Source organism: Brienomyrus brachyistius, chromosome 7 (assembly GCF_023856365.1).
Source record: "Brienomyrus brachyistius isolate T26 chromosome 7, BBRACH_0.4, whole genome shotgun sequence".
Classification (NCBI taxonomy): Eukaryota; Metazoa; Chordata; class Actinopteri; order Osteoglossiformes; family Mormyridae; genus Brienomyrus; species Brienomyrus brachyistius.
In genome coordinates this window covers 909,155-929,860 of record NC_064539.1, presented here as the reverse complement: position 1 = coordinate 929,860, position 20,706 = coordinate 909,155, and the positions used below count along the sequence as shown (strand labels likewise).

The 20,706-nt window shown below is 41.5% G+C and overlaps 2 protein-coding genes and 1 long non-coding RNA gene across 4 annotated transcripts; 1 reads left to right on the top strand and 2 right to left on the bottom strand.

Annotated features, from left to right (window-relative positions):
- Nucleotides 1–1,492: 1,492 nt before the first annotated feature.
- Nucleotides 1,493–9,020, bottom strand: dcp2 (decapping mRNA 2). Of its 2 annotated transcripts, XM_049019767.1 has the most exons (11): nt 8,760–9,020; nt 8,106–8,257; nt 6,873–7,000; nt 6,681–6,779; nt 6,372–6,524; nt 6,169–6,281; nt 5,186–5,293; nt 4,348–4,465; nt 3,974–4,060; nt 3,685–3,736; nt 1,493–3,331 (listed from the first exon to the last, which is right to left on the bottom strand). In XM_049019767.1, exons 1-11 carry the CDS (start codon nt 8,810–8,812, stop codon nt 3,171–3,173), a joined length of 1,224 nt encoding a protein of 407 aa, XP_048875724.1. In that variant the 5' UTR covers nt 8,813–9,020; the 3' UTR covers nt 1,493–3,170. The 2 variants fall into 2 exon arrangements, with proteins under 2 accessions (XP_048875724.1, XP_048875725.1); XM_049019768.1 differs by lacking the exon at nt 3,974–4,060.
- A 3,286-nt stretch (nt 9,021–12,306) lies between these two features.
- LOC125745705 (uncharacterized) lies at nt 12,307–14,258 on the bottom strand. Its single transcript, XR_007398732.1, has 2 exons — nt 14,093–14,258; nt 12,307–13,783 (listed from the first exon to the last, which is right to left on the bottom strand). It is a non-coding gene; the product is annotated as an uncharacterized LOC125745705 (long non-coding RNA).
- A 143-nt stretch (nt 14,259–14,401) lies between these two features.
- On the top strand, nt 14,402–19,007 carry reep5 (receptor accessory protein 5). The gene is made up of 5 exons (XM_049018794.1): nt 14,402–14,666; nt 15,060–15,153; nt 17,189–17,327; nt 17,966–18,134; nt 18,676–19,007. The coding sequence occupies exons 1-5, from the start codon at nt 14,549–14,551 to the stop codon at nt 18,723–18,725; spliced, it is 570 nt and encodes a 189-aa protein (XP_048874751.1). The 5' UTR covers nt 14,402–14,548; the 3' UTR covers nt 18,726–19,007.
- Nucleotides 19,008–20,706: the final 1,699 nt, after the last annotated feature.

The following is a 20,706-nucleotide window of genomic DNA, read 5'->3' as shown; positions in this document are numbered from 1 at the left end:
CTCCATTTGCACGTCAGTAGTAATTAAGATGCAAGTAAATATTGGGGCCCCCTCAAGGCGAGCTTTAAAAACACTTCATGGCAAACCCTGGAGTACCACAGAATATTTGGGTTTTCATTCACCCCCAACATCTTTAAATTGATACAACTGAAAATCAATTAAGATAACGACCCAGATGCCAACCACTGTATGCAGCTTTGGTAAACACTCACAAACTGGTCTGCCTACCTTTATATCACACACCGCAATAATGGATGAGCTTTAGCTACCGGTACTTAACATACAAATCAAATAAATAAGGGGTGACTAACCATCATCACTAGTCCTAGCAGGTCACCCTGTGCATTAGTTAAGATATTCCTGTTGCAAGTAGTGATTTTGTAAATGCATTGTAGCACTTGGATGGGCAGGTAATGCAACTGGAGGGAGCTGCTCTTGTACCATTGAGCAGGGGGCTCAAGCTGAAGTGCCCCTGAATATTATACAGGGAAGGCAAACAAGAAATGTCACTTTATATAACAGATGCTACATATTCAGTTCTATTCTTTTTTCCTCCATGTATGAATGGCAGGAACTTGAACAGATGTGCATCTGATGGAAGTAGCATTAGACATTACAACACTAGATGTGGATACTAAACTCATACTTACCAAAGAGAAGCCTCCAGAAAAAGGCACTTTAATGACAGGATACATGTACCTTACCCATTCCATCTGCTGTGGTAATTACATGTGATATTTATATTACTATTATAACCTGGAAACTTCTTAAACACGGTAGGATAGAGTGACTCAGAGACACTACATTTAAAAAAATTAATTACGGGAAAGGTAGTTCAATGTGCGAGTCGGCCTTCCAGGCAAAAATGATGGCAAGGATCGAATGATCGTGGCATCACTGGTCCCCGTTAGTCATGCATCCGCATTTCGCTGATATCAACCAGTACTTACCGGCCGTTGGGTGAACGGGTCATATTGCCAAATAAGGCGACTCAACGAAGCCTGTGGCCCGCAAGCCGTCAAGGAGCACAAGACAGATCCGAAACACAAGAGCAATTTTGAGTTAGAATACAAGCAAATGTGCTGGAGTGTTTTTTTAAGCATTTGTGCAACGAACCCCTTTGCGTTTATGTCAGAGACAAAATGGAGAGAGGTATATAAATAGCTCTCCAAGGGATGGCCTGGTGGTGCACAGTTGCCTCATACGTCAGGGACCAGGGTTTGAGTCGTTACCAAGCCTCCTTGTGTGTAGAGTTTGCATGTTCACCCTGTGGTTTCCTACGGGTACTCAGATCCCTGCCCCCAGTACAAAAACATGCTGAGGTTAATTGCAGTTTCCAATTCAGCCATGTCCAAGTGTACCCGGTTTTGGGTTAGCGCCCCACCCTGGGTTGTTCCCTGTCTTGCACTGATTGGTATTTTGTGGGGGGGGGGGGGGGGGGGTCCACAACCTAACTGGATAAGCAGTTATTGAAGATAGGCAGAGGGAATAATTACAAGAAAAAACATTTATTTATTTTTTTAAAGAAAAAATAAAAAGGAAACATCCATTAGACAGTAAGAAATCACTGAAAGGTAATAAACTTTTCAATATCAAAGTCTACTGCATTTATTGCAAAATTTCAGTGCCACTTTAAAAGGTACTTTCCATACTTTCTGAACTAAAGAGGGGGAATGTAAACAGACAACAGAACGCTGCATTTCATGTTTTGAAAGTGAACATTCCCTGATACTCCTATTCTGAATGCTTAAAATCTTTTAACAGCTTGTAATTAAAAGAATGAACAGGGAGACAGTGAAGTGTGGAGTCGATATCAAGTTTGCTCTGCAACAAAAGGCAACATTTTTTCCTATTGCTAGATAACTTGTCAAACTTATCAAAACAATGTACTTTGAAGTTCTGACAACAAGCAGGAGGTGCACACATACATTACGGCAACTATTCAAATGTTTCCCTTCCCTGTGTGACCTGAAGGGGTGTCATACAGATTCAGAACCGTCTAAATATTTTTAAACCAACGCTGGAAAATCCCATTTTACTTTCTGACTCTCACAATATTGTTTTACGTTACGTGAGGGGGGGTAGATTCCAATAATATTACTATGTCAGTAAAAATACACCACCCTTTTCACTCCCAAAGAACAGAAGTTATGTCATGAATCAAAAGAACCCCGTCTTGAACAGCTAGCATGCAGCGGCAGTTAAACGTCGATGTTTCGCACCACCTAGTGGTCACCATAAAAAAACTGCCTCAAACAAAAATATACTGTATCACATTATAGTCCTTTTCTGTAATTTTCTTAAAATGATTTTAAAATGAGTTTCTTAAACGCAGAATGTTTTGTTAAAAGAAATCTCAAGCCGGCCTCGGCATAATGCTCACGGGCCTGCAGGATTTCACAGTGCTTTGGAGGACGCCTCGAGCAATCAGGAGCAACAACAGTCTGCTTTGTGACCCAATTTTATAAACACGTTACGTTATTTTTATCACAGACTGTTCTGTTACATTCCAGAAGGGATGTATTCATGCTGTAAGATATGGAGCAGCAGGAACTGAGCTGGACAGTAGGGCAAGATTGCAGGGTTTCTCACAGCAGTCCAAACTTCAACAGCAAAACATGTCAACCCCAGCAAGGGGGGAATCTAGCTTAAAACGACCGAGGTCGAACGAGGGAAGCCAAACTGGTTTGAAATCGCTCCGCTACTTTGAAATGTACAGTGGCTACGAGTAATCAGCTACAGCTAGAGAAACAGCTTGCGTGTTAAGGCCCCCACTAACTCCATCAGGAGGCTCACGCAACACAAGGCCCAACCTCATCCAGTGTGTTCGAGAGCTCCTGCTGCCTCCCCTACCCCCCAAAAAAGGCCATCTTTGATGACTTAACCTAAATGAGTTCTTGCAGTGCATTAATTTGAACTGGGGTGGGGGGGATAAGATAATACTGTAAAATGCAAACAATGAGTAATAGTCAACACCAATAGAAGACACCTTTCAGTTTGTTAAAGTGACAGGAAAACGCGACACAGGGATTCTGATCTGTGTGGGTGTTTCTCTGCAAATCCTTGTTACTTCTTACACTCCTGAGACTGACAGAAAAGTGAATGAATCAGTGAATGTGAGAGGGAGCAAGAGAGAGGAGTGGGAACAGGTCATGGGCTGAGCATCGACCTCACGAATCGAAGCATTTCATTATGGCTTCCCGGTCGAACTTGAAACTGAGGAAGGACCTGGAGGACAGCGGATGGCCACAATCCCCATTGCACCTTGGAGGCTGGTTGGCCTGTCGCGAGGGCTGCTCGTCATTGGAGCTGCACAGGTCATACGCTGCGTCTGGAACGCAAGGAGGAAGTGTCATGCTGGGGGGGGGGGGGCACATACTCCCAGCCCACACAGAGATGAAGACCAACTTGATTAAAAGGGGGGGTCTTCCCCAAAAACAAAGGAGCAGAACCCAATTAGGGAGGTCACTAAATTTAACTGACCACACATAACAACAACAAATCCATTACTTGAAACCATGGAGCTAGAAAACGCATCCCATCCTACTGCATCCTGTAAGCTACGGGACTAATTGTCACATTCAGAAATGACAGGAGATGGATGTTTAACCTCTGAGCAAAACTCTATCCCTCTGACCTGCCTTGTGATAGAGTCACTGCTGCCCCACACAGTTGGAAACCTACCCGCTTCAAAGTTGTCCTGTAGTCTCCTTGGCTGAAGCCTCTTGTCTTCTTTCTAAAACAATAAATCCATAATGGGTTAACAGTCATTCATGCAGGGTCGCAGAGCTCCTGAGCCTTTCCTGGAAGCTACTGGTGCAGGGCAAGGAAAACCCCAGGACCCATCACAGTAATGGATTAACACTATAATACAAATGCAAAACTGATCATCTACTGAACAATTAAAAACAGGTAGAGGTGATCAGTTGTGATCATCGTGCCACATGCAGAACTGAGACAGAACGGGCACCACCTGTTGGCTGTTGCATCCATTCAGCCTCTTTTTCGCATTTGGAGAGTCCTGGTGCCTCTTTCCACTACTGCCTCTGGGGTTCTGGCTCTGAATGGGGGTGGCAGCAGGTGAAATGGGACACCACCCCTCCCAGAGGAGCCAGGACAAGAGGAATTTCCAAAAGGCCCATCTTAAATCACGTGAAGCCCAGACTAATAGACATGTGAATTTACGGCAGGCAGTTACATGTCACCATGTAAATATGAATCATTTTATGCAATAATCTATTCATAAACTCCTGGAAATCAAACATTCAGCAGAATTTAAATCGGCAAATTTGTTTACAATTTAATGAATTAATAAGTGTGGGTAAGAGGCGTGTCGGGGAGCGGCACCTTGACTTTGAGGAGCTCCGCCAGCTCGTACTGGCTGGCCGGTCCCAGTGGCTTCCCCTTCAACTTCGGCCAGCACTCGCCAGGAGACGCTGTCACCTGACTCCGTCTGGCTTTGGACCTGCGACCCGACCCGGGACGGCGGGAAAAATGCAAATAAAACAGAAGCGAAGAGTGAACATCCAAAGGCGCAGAAACAAGTCACAGGCAGCAAGGTGGACAGAAGCTCAAAACAAATGTGTGTTGAGGAGCTTATACATTACAAATAAGTCAGTAGAGCAGCAAGGATCTTACAAGGTGTCAGGTGGACTTAGTCATACCTTACATGGACAGGCACACAGCAGCACGAAACAACACACAAACAGTGATAGGGGGGGCTTTCAAAGGACTTAAAGTCCAAAACACAGGATAGCGAAAACAGGGAGGCTGGACGAAGGGGTGGTTTGTTTGTATGCAGCGCTCAGCATCAATGAGTACACCAGCTTTGAAAATGAAGATTTTACTCATTTTTCAGTGAACAACAAAATGTTTTTTTTTTATTCCGATCAAATAAACTTAAACGTTTGTTTCATTACCAACTGTATTAATAAAGAAATGCATCAATGTCATCACAAAAAAAGATGTGGCTTCCTTAAAGCCACAATCCAAAAGAAATTAACCACATATGAATTGTTAAAATACAGACAGACAACATAAATGAGAAGTACGGCAGTCTGAGGCAGACCTCGAACAGTGCACCCCAAAACATCTCCGCAACTTTCGTACATTATGACACGCTTGTGCACTGATGGCAAGCTGAGACCAGCCCCAGGATGCCAATCAGCCCCCCAGCACGACTCACCGAGCCTTCTCCATCAGGCTTTTGCACGGAGTGCTGCCATTAGACATCAGCTCTTCGCTGCTGTCGGATGACTCCCCCTTGTGCTTGGCGATCCATTCTCGAAGTGGTCTGGAGCAGAGCACGTGCACGTTTTAGTTCAGCTTCAACCCCCAACACCGAAAGAAACACATTACTGCACTGAGTATAATAAAAGCAGGAGCTGTTTTCTGTGCTTGTTTACATGTATATATTCCGTGATATTTGTGTTGCTTTATTTATATTCACCATTAATTATTTCTTTGCAAATGAAGCGACATCACTGCCACACCCCACTTGTAGCAAAAATACTAATGATGTCACACTCCAGGCCAGATAAGAGCTGGGTGGTGTTCTAAAAAGCTGCATGTCTCAGTTGCTGGGGTTAACTTGCGGTAAAAGTGATGATCGTCCAATGAGAGTTTAAGAGCATTAATAAGAGCATTCCTATTGGACAATCATCACTTTAAGCTAACCAAGAAATCCTGCTTCATGGAAGTCACACATTGTGAAAGGTTTAATTTTCTTATGAACAAAATAAGAAGGAAAGCTAAAATTTGCACCATTCATATGGAAATGTTACCAGGCCAATAGACTGATGGTTTCAAACTTCCAATGTGCCACTACACAGTTTTCACTGGATTTTCTAAATGAAGGTTCATTGCAGTAATGAAATATCTGAAAAGTACAAGTTTTGGAAATATGCATGAATTCCAATACCTATGATAAACAGTAGAATATCAGTATTTTCTACAGCCATTATCCATCCATCTTCCACACCTGCTTATCCAGTACAGAATCACAGTGAGCCTAAGCTTATTCCTCAAGAATGAGGGTAGGAGGCATGGAGTGCCACACCAACAAACATCAACAGGAATTGTTCCAAGAAAAGAAAAACAGCTGCCATTCCTCTAGCGTGCAGCAAGGTGGCAGCAGAAGCAGCCTTCCAGACACACTGATAAGCTCACCTCATAAACGGAATGGCCATGAAGAACTTGTTAGGGGCGAGTCCAAGCTTAGACTTTGGAGTCATGTCATTTCGATGACATGGGAGTTTATCCACAGAGAACCACTCAATATTCTGCAACAAAGAACCACCGCGGCTGATTATTATAAAGTGAAATTATCCCACAGACACACACATCTCATAGGAGCGCTATAATAGAAGTACCCGGATTTCCTTCCTCGTTTTGGGGTTGAACTTGGTCTCCTTGGGAACTCCTGGTATGATGTATAACCGAGCCAGCTGGTCTGTGATTTTCTGTTCTATGTAAACATCCTTGCAGATGCGATCACGGATATCGAAGCCTGTCTCTTCCAGGACCTGAGGTGGGGTGGAGGGGGAGAAAACAGAGGCTAATTCAAGGACATTGTCTCCATGTGCTGAAAGGCTGAACTACGCTGACGGCTTCTGAAAGCCCTCTACCAGATTAATAGTACTTTACCATGTTACCCATTTAGATATGTTTTCCACACTCACCTCTCGTACGGCACAGTCGTGTGGGGCCTCGTCTTCGTTCACTTTTCCCTTTGGAAAACCCCATCCAGACTTGGCAAGATAGCCTTGAACCAGCAGCGCCTACATGGGTACAGAAACGCCTCAAGTCTAAGAGCTCAGGGCAAGGACAGATAACCAGAGACTATAGGACACAAACTGTCCGCTAATACTTACATGATCGAGCGTTTCATCAAGAATAATTGCACCATACGTGGGAACACCCATTTTGTACTCCTTCCATTGCTCTAACACTTTCTGAACATCCTCTCCTTGCGGCAACAGAAAGGGACAATGGTTAAAAAGTTCCGCTGTTAAGGATCTTAAAGGGTGACAAATAAATAAAAAAGACACTGTGCAATGGGACACTCCCAAAATTTTCAGTAGACATCTGAATCAATCTCTTTCTTTTGAAATTTAAGCAGTTACGTGAACAGCAAATCAACACTCAGCTAACCAGGTTTTACATTCAAATCCCACAGAAGCATACGTTTCTAATCCTGAAAATTAAAACTGCAATAGATAGTCAGCAACCAAAGGAAGGCATTAAACATCACCGAAGAGAATATCTGAAAACCAAGAGAAGCATGAATGCAATACTGCATACCAAAGGGCTTCTTTACAGAAGGGTGTAAGGCAGGGGTAGGCAACCTGATCCATGCGGGTGCAGTTTTTTGGGATGCCATTCCAATCAGCCAATGATAGAGCAGCGGTTCTCAAGTTCTTGGTCGATTGAGAGGCCATCCCAAAAACCTGCATCCACACTAGCCTTCCACGGAAAAAGCTGCCCACCTCTGATCTAGGGAATCTTCTAGAATTGAGATGATGACTTTCAAGTTATTCCTTAAATCAAGTCTGCTTGAATGACACTGAACACACGCAATAACACACTGACAAATAGATAGGACCAGGCCACAGGAAAGCTAATGAAGAGGGACACTGTGCATTTAATAGTATCAAATGCATCCTCAGAAACAGCTGCCCTGAAGAATGTCCCGTCTTAATGGGACGGACTTCCCCAGCAGTGACAGCGAAAGTTCATAACCACAGAACAGACTGCAAGATTTGTCTCAGGGCACAGCAGAAAATACAGCCACGAGACCCAGTCTTTACTGGAAACAACCGCTTGGCACCAAAGCGGACATGCGTAATGCACACAGGAACTACACACATTATCCAACATTTCTAGTGATCATGTCAGCCATTCAGTACGCCATTCACCACAAATTAGCTCAAATTTGAACTCCTCTATCTTCCGTTTACACCCTATACAAAATGACTGATTGTGACTTCCCCTTGCTGCATAAGACACATTCAGTTCTCCAAAAACCAGACAAAACCAACAAAGAGAAAACTAAATATCTATACTCAAAAGATAACGGAGAAGCAACAGCAATAGAAAAAGGATATCAGCTTTGGCAAAGTCTCTTATCCCACACTGAGGTAATCCTGGTGTGTTCTGCAAGCAGAAGTCCAAGTAGAACCAGTGCGCAAGTTCAATCTGGAAGCAAACCCTAATGGCATTGTCCCTTTCTTCACTGGGAATGTGGAGGATAAATCGGCTGGGAAAAAAAAATCAGAAAGACAGCAACACAGAATTAAGATTTATGAGTGCCAAAACCTAGACCCACATTTTGATTCATTGTACAAAAACAAACGCATAGATTTAGTTATCGGCATAAAGGCAAGATATTTCAAGAACTCAACACACGGAAGTTTCCAGCAATTCATAACAAGACGTTTATTACGATAAATTTCAGCAACGGGCATTTGTTCCAAATTACATATTTGGTTAAATTTTTTAAAAAATGGCGCTGAACTGCTACACGTAAGTGTGAATCATTCGACGGCTGGCTGACCGCCCAAGCCATCGACAGGTATATTACACTGGATCAATAACTAAAAATTTAGCTACCGATCCCAAATACCAGAGGTTTAGTGTCACAACAAAGCGCCGCTGCGGATACCACTCACGAAAGGTGCAGAAACTACAGTATTTACATCTAGGTCAGCACCACGCAGGGGGTAAATATATGATAAAGTCATCATCGGATATTTAGCTACCTGCAGAGGTCGTCCAAAACGCTGTTGGGAATCTCCCCTCGTCTCGTCTCCATGATGAGAACAAAAACATCACGAACTCGAGGAGCTGTTACCAAGAAAAAGCAAACGACGTGGAGCGAAGTTCACAGACCTCGCAGCAATAGAGACCGCAGGGAAAAAACATTTGATTGATCAAATAAATATCGGCAACAGACTGGGCAGGATGCAAACAAAACCAACTCCTGCGACACACTACCGTACTGGTCCTGTTAAATTCGGGGGGGTGGGGTGGCATACGTAATTGATCTCCAGCCAATCATATGACCGAACGCGAATAAAATTGGGCGGCACTCTCTATGACGCAGATGACCGGCAGGTCATTTAGCCAGGAAAACTGCGCGAACAACGTCCCTTGGATAAAGTTTGGTTGAGATAACAAGGAAACGGAGGGCGCTATAGTACTATTCCCGTGGTAACATGAGGATGGAGATACTTCTTATTGTGAAGTTATAATGGAACATCGCATCTCACAATTAGGATTAAAAGCGAAGGCTAGTAGAACACGGCTTAAAATGTCGTTAAAATATCGTTGATCGCGTGTATTCCTTTACGTTATGATTGCACAGTTTGGACGCTATATCAAAAATTGTGCGCAACAAATAACATAGAAAAATAGAATAACATATTTCAGTTAGCGCCTGACCAGTAGTTGAAATGCCAAGTAAAGTATGCTAATGGTGAAATGTTTACAATTTTAAAAGGTGAAAAAGAATAAAATCCGGAGATTACCCTTCAGCCCTTACTAATCTCATCTGATCTCACCTAAAGAACAAATATATCATTTAAATGATTGTTTTATCATTTAAATCGTAGTTTAAATTATTTATAAATAGGTATTTTAAATGATTATTTAAGGGGCAACGCGGTGGTGCAGTAAGTAGTTACCACTGTGACCCCACACCTGTAGGACCTGGGTTCAAGTGTCCACCGCAATTGTATGTGTGTGGAGTTTGCATGTTCTCCTCGTGTCACCGTGGGGTTTCCTCCGGTACTCCGGTCCGCCCCAGTCGAAAAACATGTTGAAGTTAACTGGTGTTACCAAATTGCCCAAAGGTGTGTGTCAGTGTGCCCTGTGATGGGTTGGCACCCCAGGCAGCGGTGTTCCCTGTCTTCCCATAGCCTCCGGGACCCCCTGCGACGAATAGGATAAGCAGTTCCAGAAAATGGGTGGATGGACATGATTATTCAAATTACATTACAAGTGATACCAGCAACTACTGTCAAAGTCGCCCATCAAACTTAGTGGCCAGGGTCTAAACAAAACCTAATATCTGATTGGTTATATAACAAAGTATAAGTCACCAGCTTGATCTCTCCTAGTCAATTTACAGCCGCATTGTGTCCATTCCATCATGGCACTGTATTACATCCTACCTTCCCCAAAATCATAAAGAAGCTCCCCTTTCTTTAGCATGACAGTTAGGTTGTCCTAACTTTCACTGGCCACCACAAACTGTTAATCTTTTTTCATCTGTATGGTTGCTTTTTTTTATTGCTTTTACATGACCAAGGAAATTCCGAGACATTAGGAGTGGATTTACCATAAGGCAAAGGGTAGGCAGCCGCCTAAACATTAGGGGCCTCATGAAGACATAGTTTCCAGAAGTTACGTTTAAGGATGCAACATAATATGATCATTTAAATGATAGCAACATGTATGTTATTTTAATTTTTGGCGACAGTATTTGGGATAAACAAAGTTGTCCCTGTCCCAGTTGTAATGGACCATTCCTCCTCTAAGACCACACCCTACCTTCTTTTACCACTGGAGTCTACTGGTTGTTCATTGCCACGCTAACTGGCACAAAGATACAAGATTAACACTACATCTCCTTTGTAAGGGAATTTTAAGAAAAGAAAAGGAGCACTGAAGTAAAGAAATAAAGAATACTCTGATAATCATCAATATCATTTTATATGAAAAAAAAAATCATGATCAAATATTTTACTGCATCGCTATTTGGAATCTCTTCCAGGAGTTTTCCATACACCAGTCCCATGTAAGTGACCAACCAGAAAATACTTGCATGCATCTAAACTTTTATAAACTTTAAACTGCTCATGCCTGTATCTAGACTTCGTGTGACCTAGATAGTTGAGGATGATGTCATAATATTTAAGGTCAGGATATTGCCCACACTGCAGCACTGCAGAGGTACAAAAAGTTGACTCAGTAAGGAGAATAAATCCCATATATCAACCCTGTTGAGATTCTATTGGTATCTGTTACAGTCAGTCCTGCTACAACGCGACCAATGCATTCTTGAAAAAATTCCAATCGCATTCTAAATTACACAATATGGGAAAATAGGGTTAGGGGAATGTGACTCCAAAACTTAGTAAACAAAATGAATTAAATAATAAAAACAATGATACCAGTGGCCATATATTAATAAATTATATCACAGAAATCTCCTGAGTCTAATCCCCCTTGTCAATTGAAAGTGTGGAACTCACTAACTTGCCAAGAGTCTGCAGTAGTGATGACCAAAATGACGCTTCATGAACCATTTGCTGTATTTTCTGACCCCACTAGATGGTGCTCTTGGTTTATGTTAGAACACAGAGCAAGGGTGAGCGTTCTTATCCGCAAAGGGCCGGTGTGTCTGCAGGTTTTTGGGGTAACCTTTAGGTCAGCTGTTCAAATCCAGGTGTGAGGACTCTTCAGCCAATCAGTCCTCTAATTAGTAATATAATTAGGAAGTTGCAGTGAAAATCAGTATACTCAATGGCCCTTTTTGGATAGGATTGCCCACCCCAGATGTAGTGGGATCAGAAAACGTAATAAAGGGTTTATGAAGCATCATTTTGGCCATCATTTGTCGGGTATAGTGAGTCACAGCCACCATGCAGCCGGGCACGCACACAGCGCAAACACAACGGATTACAGTATACGGAGGGGCACCATGCAGCCGGGCATGCACACAGCACAAACACAACAGATTACAGTATACGGAGGGGCACCATGCAGCCGGGCATGCACACAGCGCAAACACAACGGATTACAGTATACGGAGGGGCACCATGCAGCCGGGCATGCACACAGCGCAAACACAACGGATTACGGTATGTGGAGAGGCACCATGCAGCCGGGCATGCACACAGCGCAAACACAACAGATTACGGTATGTGGAGAGGCACCATGCGGCCAGGGACGCATGCAGCGCAAACACAACGGATTATGGTATGTGGAGAGGCTCCATGCAGCCGGGCATGCACACAGCGCAAACACAACGGATTATGGTATGTGGAGAGGCACTGAAGGCAATATATCTACAGTCTACAAAAAGCAAATGTAAGTGAATTTTAAAAAAATATTGGTGTTTTTTTATGATTATTTTGTCAAATATTTTTAGATTTTAGGATCTAAGGTTGGGCTGCTCCAACACGGATTAAATTAATGCAGGTTTAGACTTAATCTAAGTTTAGTAAATCTAGGCTTAAATTGGTTTATAATTACTCAGAGATGCTGCACATTTTATTTTTATCCTTGGATTAGTCAAACCAGTTTAAACAATGATTAAAATGGGATTTATTTAGGTTCAGTGTCTGCCATGATGGATTTCAACAAATGTAAACAAATTCACAATGCATCCAAGGCTAAATAAATAAGGCCCTAAACAAAGCTAATGCAAATGTCTTGTGAACTTTCTAAAATAAAAGTTACTTTTACCACACTTATATAGAAGTTATGTTGAGCTACTTTTACTTTTCACACACAACTTAGACATTAATTGAGCAGTAGTCCTTTCGATTATGAGAACGTTCCCCATTCTCATCACCTTAGCCATGAAAATGTAGGTGCAGTCAATAGCTCCACTGTTAGGAAAGCCTGCTCTCCTGTAAAATCCAGCTGATATCTTCCTCCTTGGTTCAAAATGAATATACTGATTCTTTAAATGTGCAGTTGCCTTTGATACTCTGCTTACAATTTCACAGACTGTGGACTTGTGAACTCCAAAAAAGAGCCCTAAACCAGTTGAAAATTCCCTGTAGCATAAAAACAAAAAACTACTGGGGGTCAGAGAAGTAGAGGTACAGCAGAATTCCTCTTATTTCCATGTTTGATATCTGGTTCACTCTACCCATGACAGACTTTTTTTGAAAACCTATAGTGCTGGGAAAACGCATTATAGGTCTAAAATTCAATTGGGTTTAACCTGTCTTGAATTTTCCTCTAATCCCATCTAGCAAAGATATGCAACCATGTTGTCAATAAAACTGAAACAGACCCTAACATAAACCTCTTCAGGGGGTGGTTTAAATATGACTGCTAATCCAGCTTTATACTAGGTTTAAATTTATGGGTGCAACAGACATGAATTTAATCAAGGTTTAAAGGGAAATTAAACTGAGGTCACCAAAGGTTTACATTTAACCAGAATTATTTGTAAACTAAATGTAATCTTGATTTAATCCAATTTAAACGTTAAACCATGTTGGTCCTTAATGTCCTTCCAGAGAGAGTTATTTTGCAGTTGCTCCCGTTATAGTACTCAGTTTTCAGTGATTAAAATCAAATTTAAGACAGCAATGGATTAAAAACAAGCAATGGGCTAAAAATAAGGCACTGTTTTTAAATATTAATAAGTATTCATTATTTCAGCTAATAAATACTTTAGCGTTTAGGTTTTGTTAGAAATGTATAAAGCATTTGGCAAAATTTATACCAGATTAATTAAAGCTGATTGCTAATTTTCATTAACCATGAAGTAAATAACTAAGGAAACATTTTACAAAAACAAATGCATACGTTGAATTTCATATTTAATAAACACCTCTGAGAAATCACAGCGGGTCCACTACTTAATAGGTTGAAAGTGATCTGAATCACACGATGGATTCAGTTTGAATATTCCACGAAGGCTCAGCTGAGAGGATAATTCAAGAAGGCTACTCCATGAACTCCGTAAGTCTTCTGTAGTCCATATTTAATATCCATGCATCCATCTTCAGGATCCACTGCTTAAAGTCACATCCGAAGGCTATGCCAGGAGACACACAAACGAATAGTAGTTTAGTCAAATTAATTTATAACAAAGTGTCTCTGGACTATTATCTCGAATGACGCTCACGCGAGAACATGCAAACTCCGGACGCAAAGTTTTATACAATGAGTTCAAATACCCTTTAGCTAAAACGTAACTATTAATTGAGATTCTATTACTGTAAAAAAATAACATTTTCAATCGTTATTTGATTGGAGTACTTCCAACATGATAATATTGTAAAATGCTAACAACGTAAGTTTAAAATTTAAGCAAGATTGATAGTCGCAAAACCGGTAGACGCACCTTATATCCTCAGGCCTTCACAACATATTGTAAGTTGTCTTTAAAATGCATTTTACTTTTTAAAAAAATGTATATTGTCTAAAAAGCGTGACTATCTGTAGCACATTTACGTTCACAATCAGAAGAAAAAACATTTTTAATATTACAAAAAATGCTATCTCGAATGACGAGCATCAGAATCAACCTTTTCGTGAAAAAAGTATTTGTAATACATCGTCAGAAAACGATTGCGGATCTTAGATTACAAGAAAGTAGCACAGTCATGTAGCCCTTGCAACAGGGTGTGGCTGCAGACATTTGCAGTGACGTGCTGTTAACTGTGTCTTCGGCGATTCGTCCTGTGTGCTCGGAAAAAAAGTAGTGGTGGGTAGATGTGCGTTGCAGCAGGCTACATTAATCGGGTTTCATAATCGAGGAAACACTTCGGTGGGGAAGGAGAAAGGGATCGCAGCAACCATGGCACAGGCAATGAAAGAAAGATTCGATAAGTTCCTCCACGAAAAAAATCTCTTGACGGATGTATTGGCAAAGATCGAGGCGAAGACCGGGGTAAACAGATCATACATAGCCATTGGTAAGTCAACAGAAAAACATGGCAGGTATAAAAGAAGACTGGCATGCTCTCGCCAGGAAGCAGATGCCCACATAAAATCGATCGAATCTCGGTTCCTGTTTCTGAGGCACGAAACAACATGGATACATATAAAACGCGTGAAATTATCTGATCTTTAGCGAGAACAACCGTGACTATTTACGCAGCAACTTTCAGGCATTAAGCCAAGGCATCTTTTGTGTTTTCATCGATAACATCTAATAGTGCGCGCCACCCCAATTTTTTTATCCGATTACTTAACAAGCCCTTCTGGATTTTCAAATGCGCCGTATTATCAGTCGCGAGGCCAAGTGGCATTTTAAGTGGTATACTGTGGTGAAAGATGCTAACAAATGTGCCGTGCTTCTCTTCCAGCTGTCATTGCCTTTGTTGCCATATACCTCGTGATTGGGTATGGAGCCTCCCTGCTGTGCAATCTCATAGGATTCGCCTATCCAGCTTATATTTCGTGAGTTTTCTTTTACATCAAATCCACCTCAAGTTTGTCCCTTTGCGTATAAATGATTTATTACGGCCTAAATAACAACTTATTGCGTCGTTTGGAATAACGTGACAGCGAGTCGCTCGCATTTCCCTTTGCTTACCACACATATACGTGGCGAAAGCCTATATGCGACTTTTAAGGTCATGATTGATTTAAGGTGTCGCTGGAAACACCCATTTGTGCGCACACACACGTACCGGTATTACTTCTGTATGTTTGCGTAGTCGGCAGGGTGCAGTTTGGATTTAGGACGTGTTTATTCTTGAAAAATACACTACACGAAGTCGATTCAAGATGGCATGTGTACCTGCCGACCTAATCGGAGCGAAAAAAGCAGTGCTTGAACGGACAGTGAAAGGAGGTGCGTCTGAAGGGAGTGACAGGATTTTAGTTGCGTCGCGAAACAAGTGAGGCTATCGATTGAAAGCCTTTTAGAAAGCATGTCCTCTCAACCCGTAACACCATGCAGAATATGCTTACTGCCGTGCGACATGAAATGGAGATCTGGTCTCATGAGGCTGGCTAGCGAAGCTCCCTTGTGCCTAATATAGAAAACTGTCGTGTTGTGCATCAAAATAACCAAACCCGAAGCGCGTCTGCCACTAAATCTTTACAAAATCGGATATAATCTATTTATGGGTGAAATTGCGTGTGATTTAAAGCAAATAATAGGTGTAACATTGGCTTCGTTAAAATGGGTCTCCGCAAGTAAACGGTAAACAGTGACTAGGGCTAGGCTTCTTGTTTGGTAAAAATGGTGATTGTTGATTTCAAGAGGTTATGGATAATGGAAGCAATGTAAGATATAAAGCTGCTTCCGCAATTAAGTTTGTTAAAAAAACGTCGGTCATATTCTGTTTTTATGAACAGATTTTGGATGTTAGAAACGCTTTGGATAGGCTAAGATTGAAATGGTGGTTTTGGAAACGTCGTTTGATCTCACCAGTTAATCCGGTTTTGCCGTTTGGTAGTAAATGGAATTAGGAAACCTTTTTTTTAGTTGCCTTTCTGCTTTGAGGATATCCTCTAGATTTTAGTGACTCATTTTAATAGACAGGGCTAGCTGTTGGTGTTGCAAAATCATTAATGTAATTGTAATTAATGTAAAATCATAAATGTAGGCGCAACATTTTAAAGTTCTGGGGCGCCACCCGTCGTTTAAAGACGTACAACCGCTTAAATTATAATTTTATATATACACCACTTGAATTTGCCAATTCTAGAAAAGTGGGGTGTACTTCTATAACTTCTTAATATTATCTCGAGCTACCCTCTCTGTTACCGAACCTCATCTGTAGAAGGCTGATATAAGAGCTCTGACGCCAATCTATGCATTTAATCCCTATATAAAAACGTAGTATTTTGCTTTTGTTGCAATCTGCAGTGTCCAGCCATGTGAAGCTGCCTCGTTATTCTCGGCGGTGATCGTAATACAGTGTGGAAAATCATGTTAATGGTGTTAAGTGTTAGTCGGGAAAAAATGAAACTCTCAAATTACACGCTAATGCTTATTTGAAAGGCAAAACAGCACCGGCTACAAATTCAACTGATGCCTTATCAATGTCGTGTCGTATGAGGTTAGAGTTGGGAACTGTCGCGTGTATGTGTTTTAAACTGCTGCTATTACAGTGTTTTATGTATAAGGGTATTGAATGAAGAGAAAATTAACCTTTTTAAATAAGACTTTGGTATGATGACGTGCCACGATTTGCAAATTGATATCACGTGTTTCCAAGCGACCTGTGTATGATTCTTGTTTAGACGTTTAATGTTAAGTATGGCTGTTCTGTTTCTGTATGTGCCACTGACTTTGTAACCAGAATCAAAACTGTACACTTTCATAATGCCTGTTTGTTCAATGGTAAACCCCACCCTGCTATGCTCACAATCAGGTTTCTGTATTTTTTGTTTACTTTAGCAAACGCATGTATTCTTCTCATACTTTATTTTCCCATGTATGCACAACATTTCTAACAGAAGCCTATAACCTAAATTGCAGGATTAAAGCAATTGAAAGCGCCACCAAAGATGACGACACGAAATGGCTGACCTACTGGGTGGTGTACGGGGTTTTCAGCGTGGCCGAGTTCTTTGCTGACATATTCCTGTCCTGGTTCCCATTTTACTACATAGGAAAGGTAATTCTGTGGTTGTGCACATTGTACCATGGCTTGAGCATTGTGCTGTGATCAGCTCTAGGTGTTCAATTCGTTCATCTGGTTTCAAGAGCGTTTGCTGGATCATAGTGGAGATCATATTTCAAGGAGTGAGGATGATGTCTGTTGGCAGGATGACATCCTTCCTGATCTCATATGTGTTGGTAACACCTATTTGAGAACATAATTAGCTGCTAGCCATGACATGTTTGGTCCTTTTTGGGTAGTTTATTCACATTGCTGCCTATTGGGATCATGACTTACTGTTTGATTGGTTCCTTTATGTACCAGGTTAACTTTGAGACATGTTATTAAAACAGAACAGCTCATTATATCTGTTGGCCCCATCCTTGTCCCAGTTTTGTATTGATATTGTGGAAACAGCAGGAGTAAAAAAACACCCTAGAGCAATCCAGTTAAATACCCCCCCCAGTCTAGAAACTTTGCATTGATCATGAAAGAAGGCTAATTTCCCCATGTTCTGAATATCTGTTAGGAGAGATGAGACTGTTCAGATTCAGCGTGAAGATAAGTTAACAGGAAGTGCTCCTGCTTTTTGTCTGCCCATGTAAATGATTTAACTTTTTTTAAATTCCCCTTTCTTCCCTCCCTATTTCTAGTGTGGTTTCCTGGTGTGGTGCATGGCCCCCACACCATCAAATGGCTCTGTCTTGATCTACAACCGGATCATTCGCCCTTTCTTCCTGAAGAACGAGAGCAAAATTGACAGCATGGTGAAGAACATCTCAGACAAGGCCTCCGAGGCAGCCGGCAAGGTCAAAGATGAGGGTAAGGCTCCTGAAAGTTACTTCTGCTGTCCTTCATATCATTGTCTGTGGGGTAATATACTACTCGCTTTTTTTCCACCTGAAACGGAAGCAACATTTCACATTATAAGTACCAGTTTTGGTGAGCCTTGCAAATGCCTTCTGGGGAACCATAGAAATTTCCCCTAATTGTATTATCATTCAAATAACGGAAAAAGCACAGCTATCTGACAAAATGGCAGAAGATGCATAGTTTTTGCATTTGATAAAGGTTTCAATGTTTAATGATTATAAGAGAATCAATGGCTGCCTGAGTTACTCTGAATTGTATTGATTTTATTTTTATGTCATTTTGACGCTTAGAACATCGTCTTTTCACTTGGCAAAAGCTTATGCCAATTGATTATCTAGAAGCAAGTTCCGGTTGACTTGCACGTTGCCAGTTGAGTCTTTTACACCAAAATTTTGTTTCTGAAACAAGCTAAGGAGTGTACTTGGCGTGCTGCAGAGAGACTGGCGATTGGCAGAACATTAACCCCCCCCCCCCCCACCTTTTTTTCTAGCTAAACGAGCGACGGCAAACATCATATTTGAAGAAAAGAAGTTCTCTTAAAACGGTCCCATTCTACCAGCTTCATCTCGAGGGCTATGGTTGTGTCTGGATAAATTACTGTTGCCTTGAAGTTTCCTTTTATTATAAAATGGATTGTTTTAGATTGCTGACTGTTTCGTTTGTAAAAGTGGTAATCGGCAGTGTTTTGTGAAGACAGGCAAATGCCTAAAGCTAAGCAGTCTATGGCTTTCACAGCCTTTGTCTCGCACTTACATGTGAAATAGCCTTTAATGTATTGACCCTGCTATGTAAAGACCGTAATAAAGACAAACTGGCCACAAACCGAGTTCTTTTTAAATATGTGGTAGGTAAGCACAGGAGAAATGATCACCTCATTTACATATAGATCTGGTTTACGATTTGGAGCTGAATAATTTTAGTATTTCAAGTAATGACGTACACCCCCGCTCAGGGGTAATCCGCAGGCCCTTGAAAACTGACAAGTGTAATCATTGTTCAGAATTTAAATGGATAAAAGTCAGATACAGACTATAAGCTATTGTGGAATTATCCATCCATCCATTTTCCAAACCGCTTATCCTACTGGGTCGCGGGGGGGGGTCTGGAGCCTATCCCGGAAGCAATGGGCATGAGGCAGGGAACAACCCAGGATGGGGGGCCAGCCCATCGCAGGGCACACTCACACACCATTCACTCACACATGCACACCTATAGGCAATTTAGCAACTCCAATTAGCCTCAGCATGTTTTTGGACTGTGGGAGGAAACCCCACGACATGGGGAGAACATGCAAACTCCACAAACATGTGATCCAGGCAGAGACTCAAACCCGGGTCCCAGAGGTGTGAGGCAACAGTGCTAACCACTGTGGAATTATGAACATATGAATTTGTAATATGTAAATAATATTGATATACGTAGATCAAGTATTTGGGCAGGCAGTATTAGATTCTGGAATGATAGCAGGGCAAGTTCATATTTCTGGGAAGTTGAGATGGACTAGCACACTTACATGTATAGTAAAAACTGTGTATCATGTTTACTCACTGATCCATGTTTAAGCGAAAATGCTTCATACACTTTCCATTATATACCTGTGAAAACTTCCTGCTCCTTCGGACCAACAGGCCTAATTCACAGTGACTGACAATTTTTTCTTCCTACATCCACAATATTCACCCGTATGACAAAATCCAAGTGCAGATGGCTGTCTCCTTTCTTAAAATGCAGATCATAGATTACTTCTGAACTAGATGCACCAACAGTGCAATGAAAACTGTTTTAGAAGCCAACTGATAGAGGGCGCTCTATGTGCTCTCTATTTTGCCAAGTATGGCAGTCATTTTATTCCCCCCCCCTCCCCCCCAAAACGTGGGAGAGAAACTAAATACATGTTGCGTCATAAAATAGACACTAGCAGTACACTGGTGAGTAGGCTGTATTTGCAATTAGTCCACATTACAAGAATGAGATTTTTTTTATCCCAGAGTAAAAAGTACAATTCTCATTATTTCTAAGTGTACTTACATCATCTCTCTAAAATATTGGGGTAGTTTAGCAACTACAAGTTAGAAATTGTACAAGGTGTAGGTGGAATTTGAGTAACAACACTGAATTAACAGTTATAACAGTTAACAAATATGGAACAACAGGTGCCACAAACATACCAAATGTAGTGGTGATACAATATATTATGAGCAATACAACAGCAGGAGGGTTGGCTTATGAAATACCCTACGGTGCTGAATGTCAAGTGCTGTAAAACACTACCCAATACATTAGGTATTCATAACACTCATTTGGCCAAGGGATTCAAACTCCATCATGAATTGCGCGGCTGGCCAGAAGCGACGAACCATTGCACCAATTATGACTACTCGCCAAGGCTGCTGCAGTGTCAAATCGCATCCATGGCGAAAGCAATGGATGCACAGACATAAATGTAACATTTTATAGAGTGACTTTAGTGTGGGCTGCCATAGTGACGACAAAAAAAAAAAAAAAAACACACACACACAAC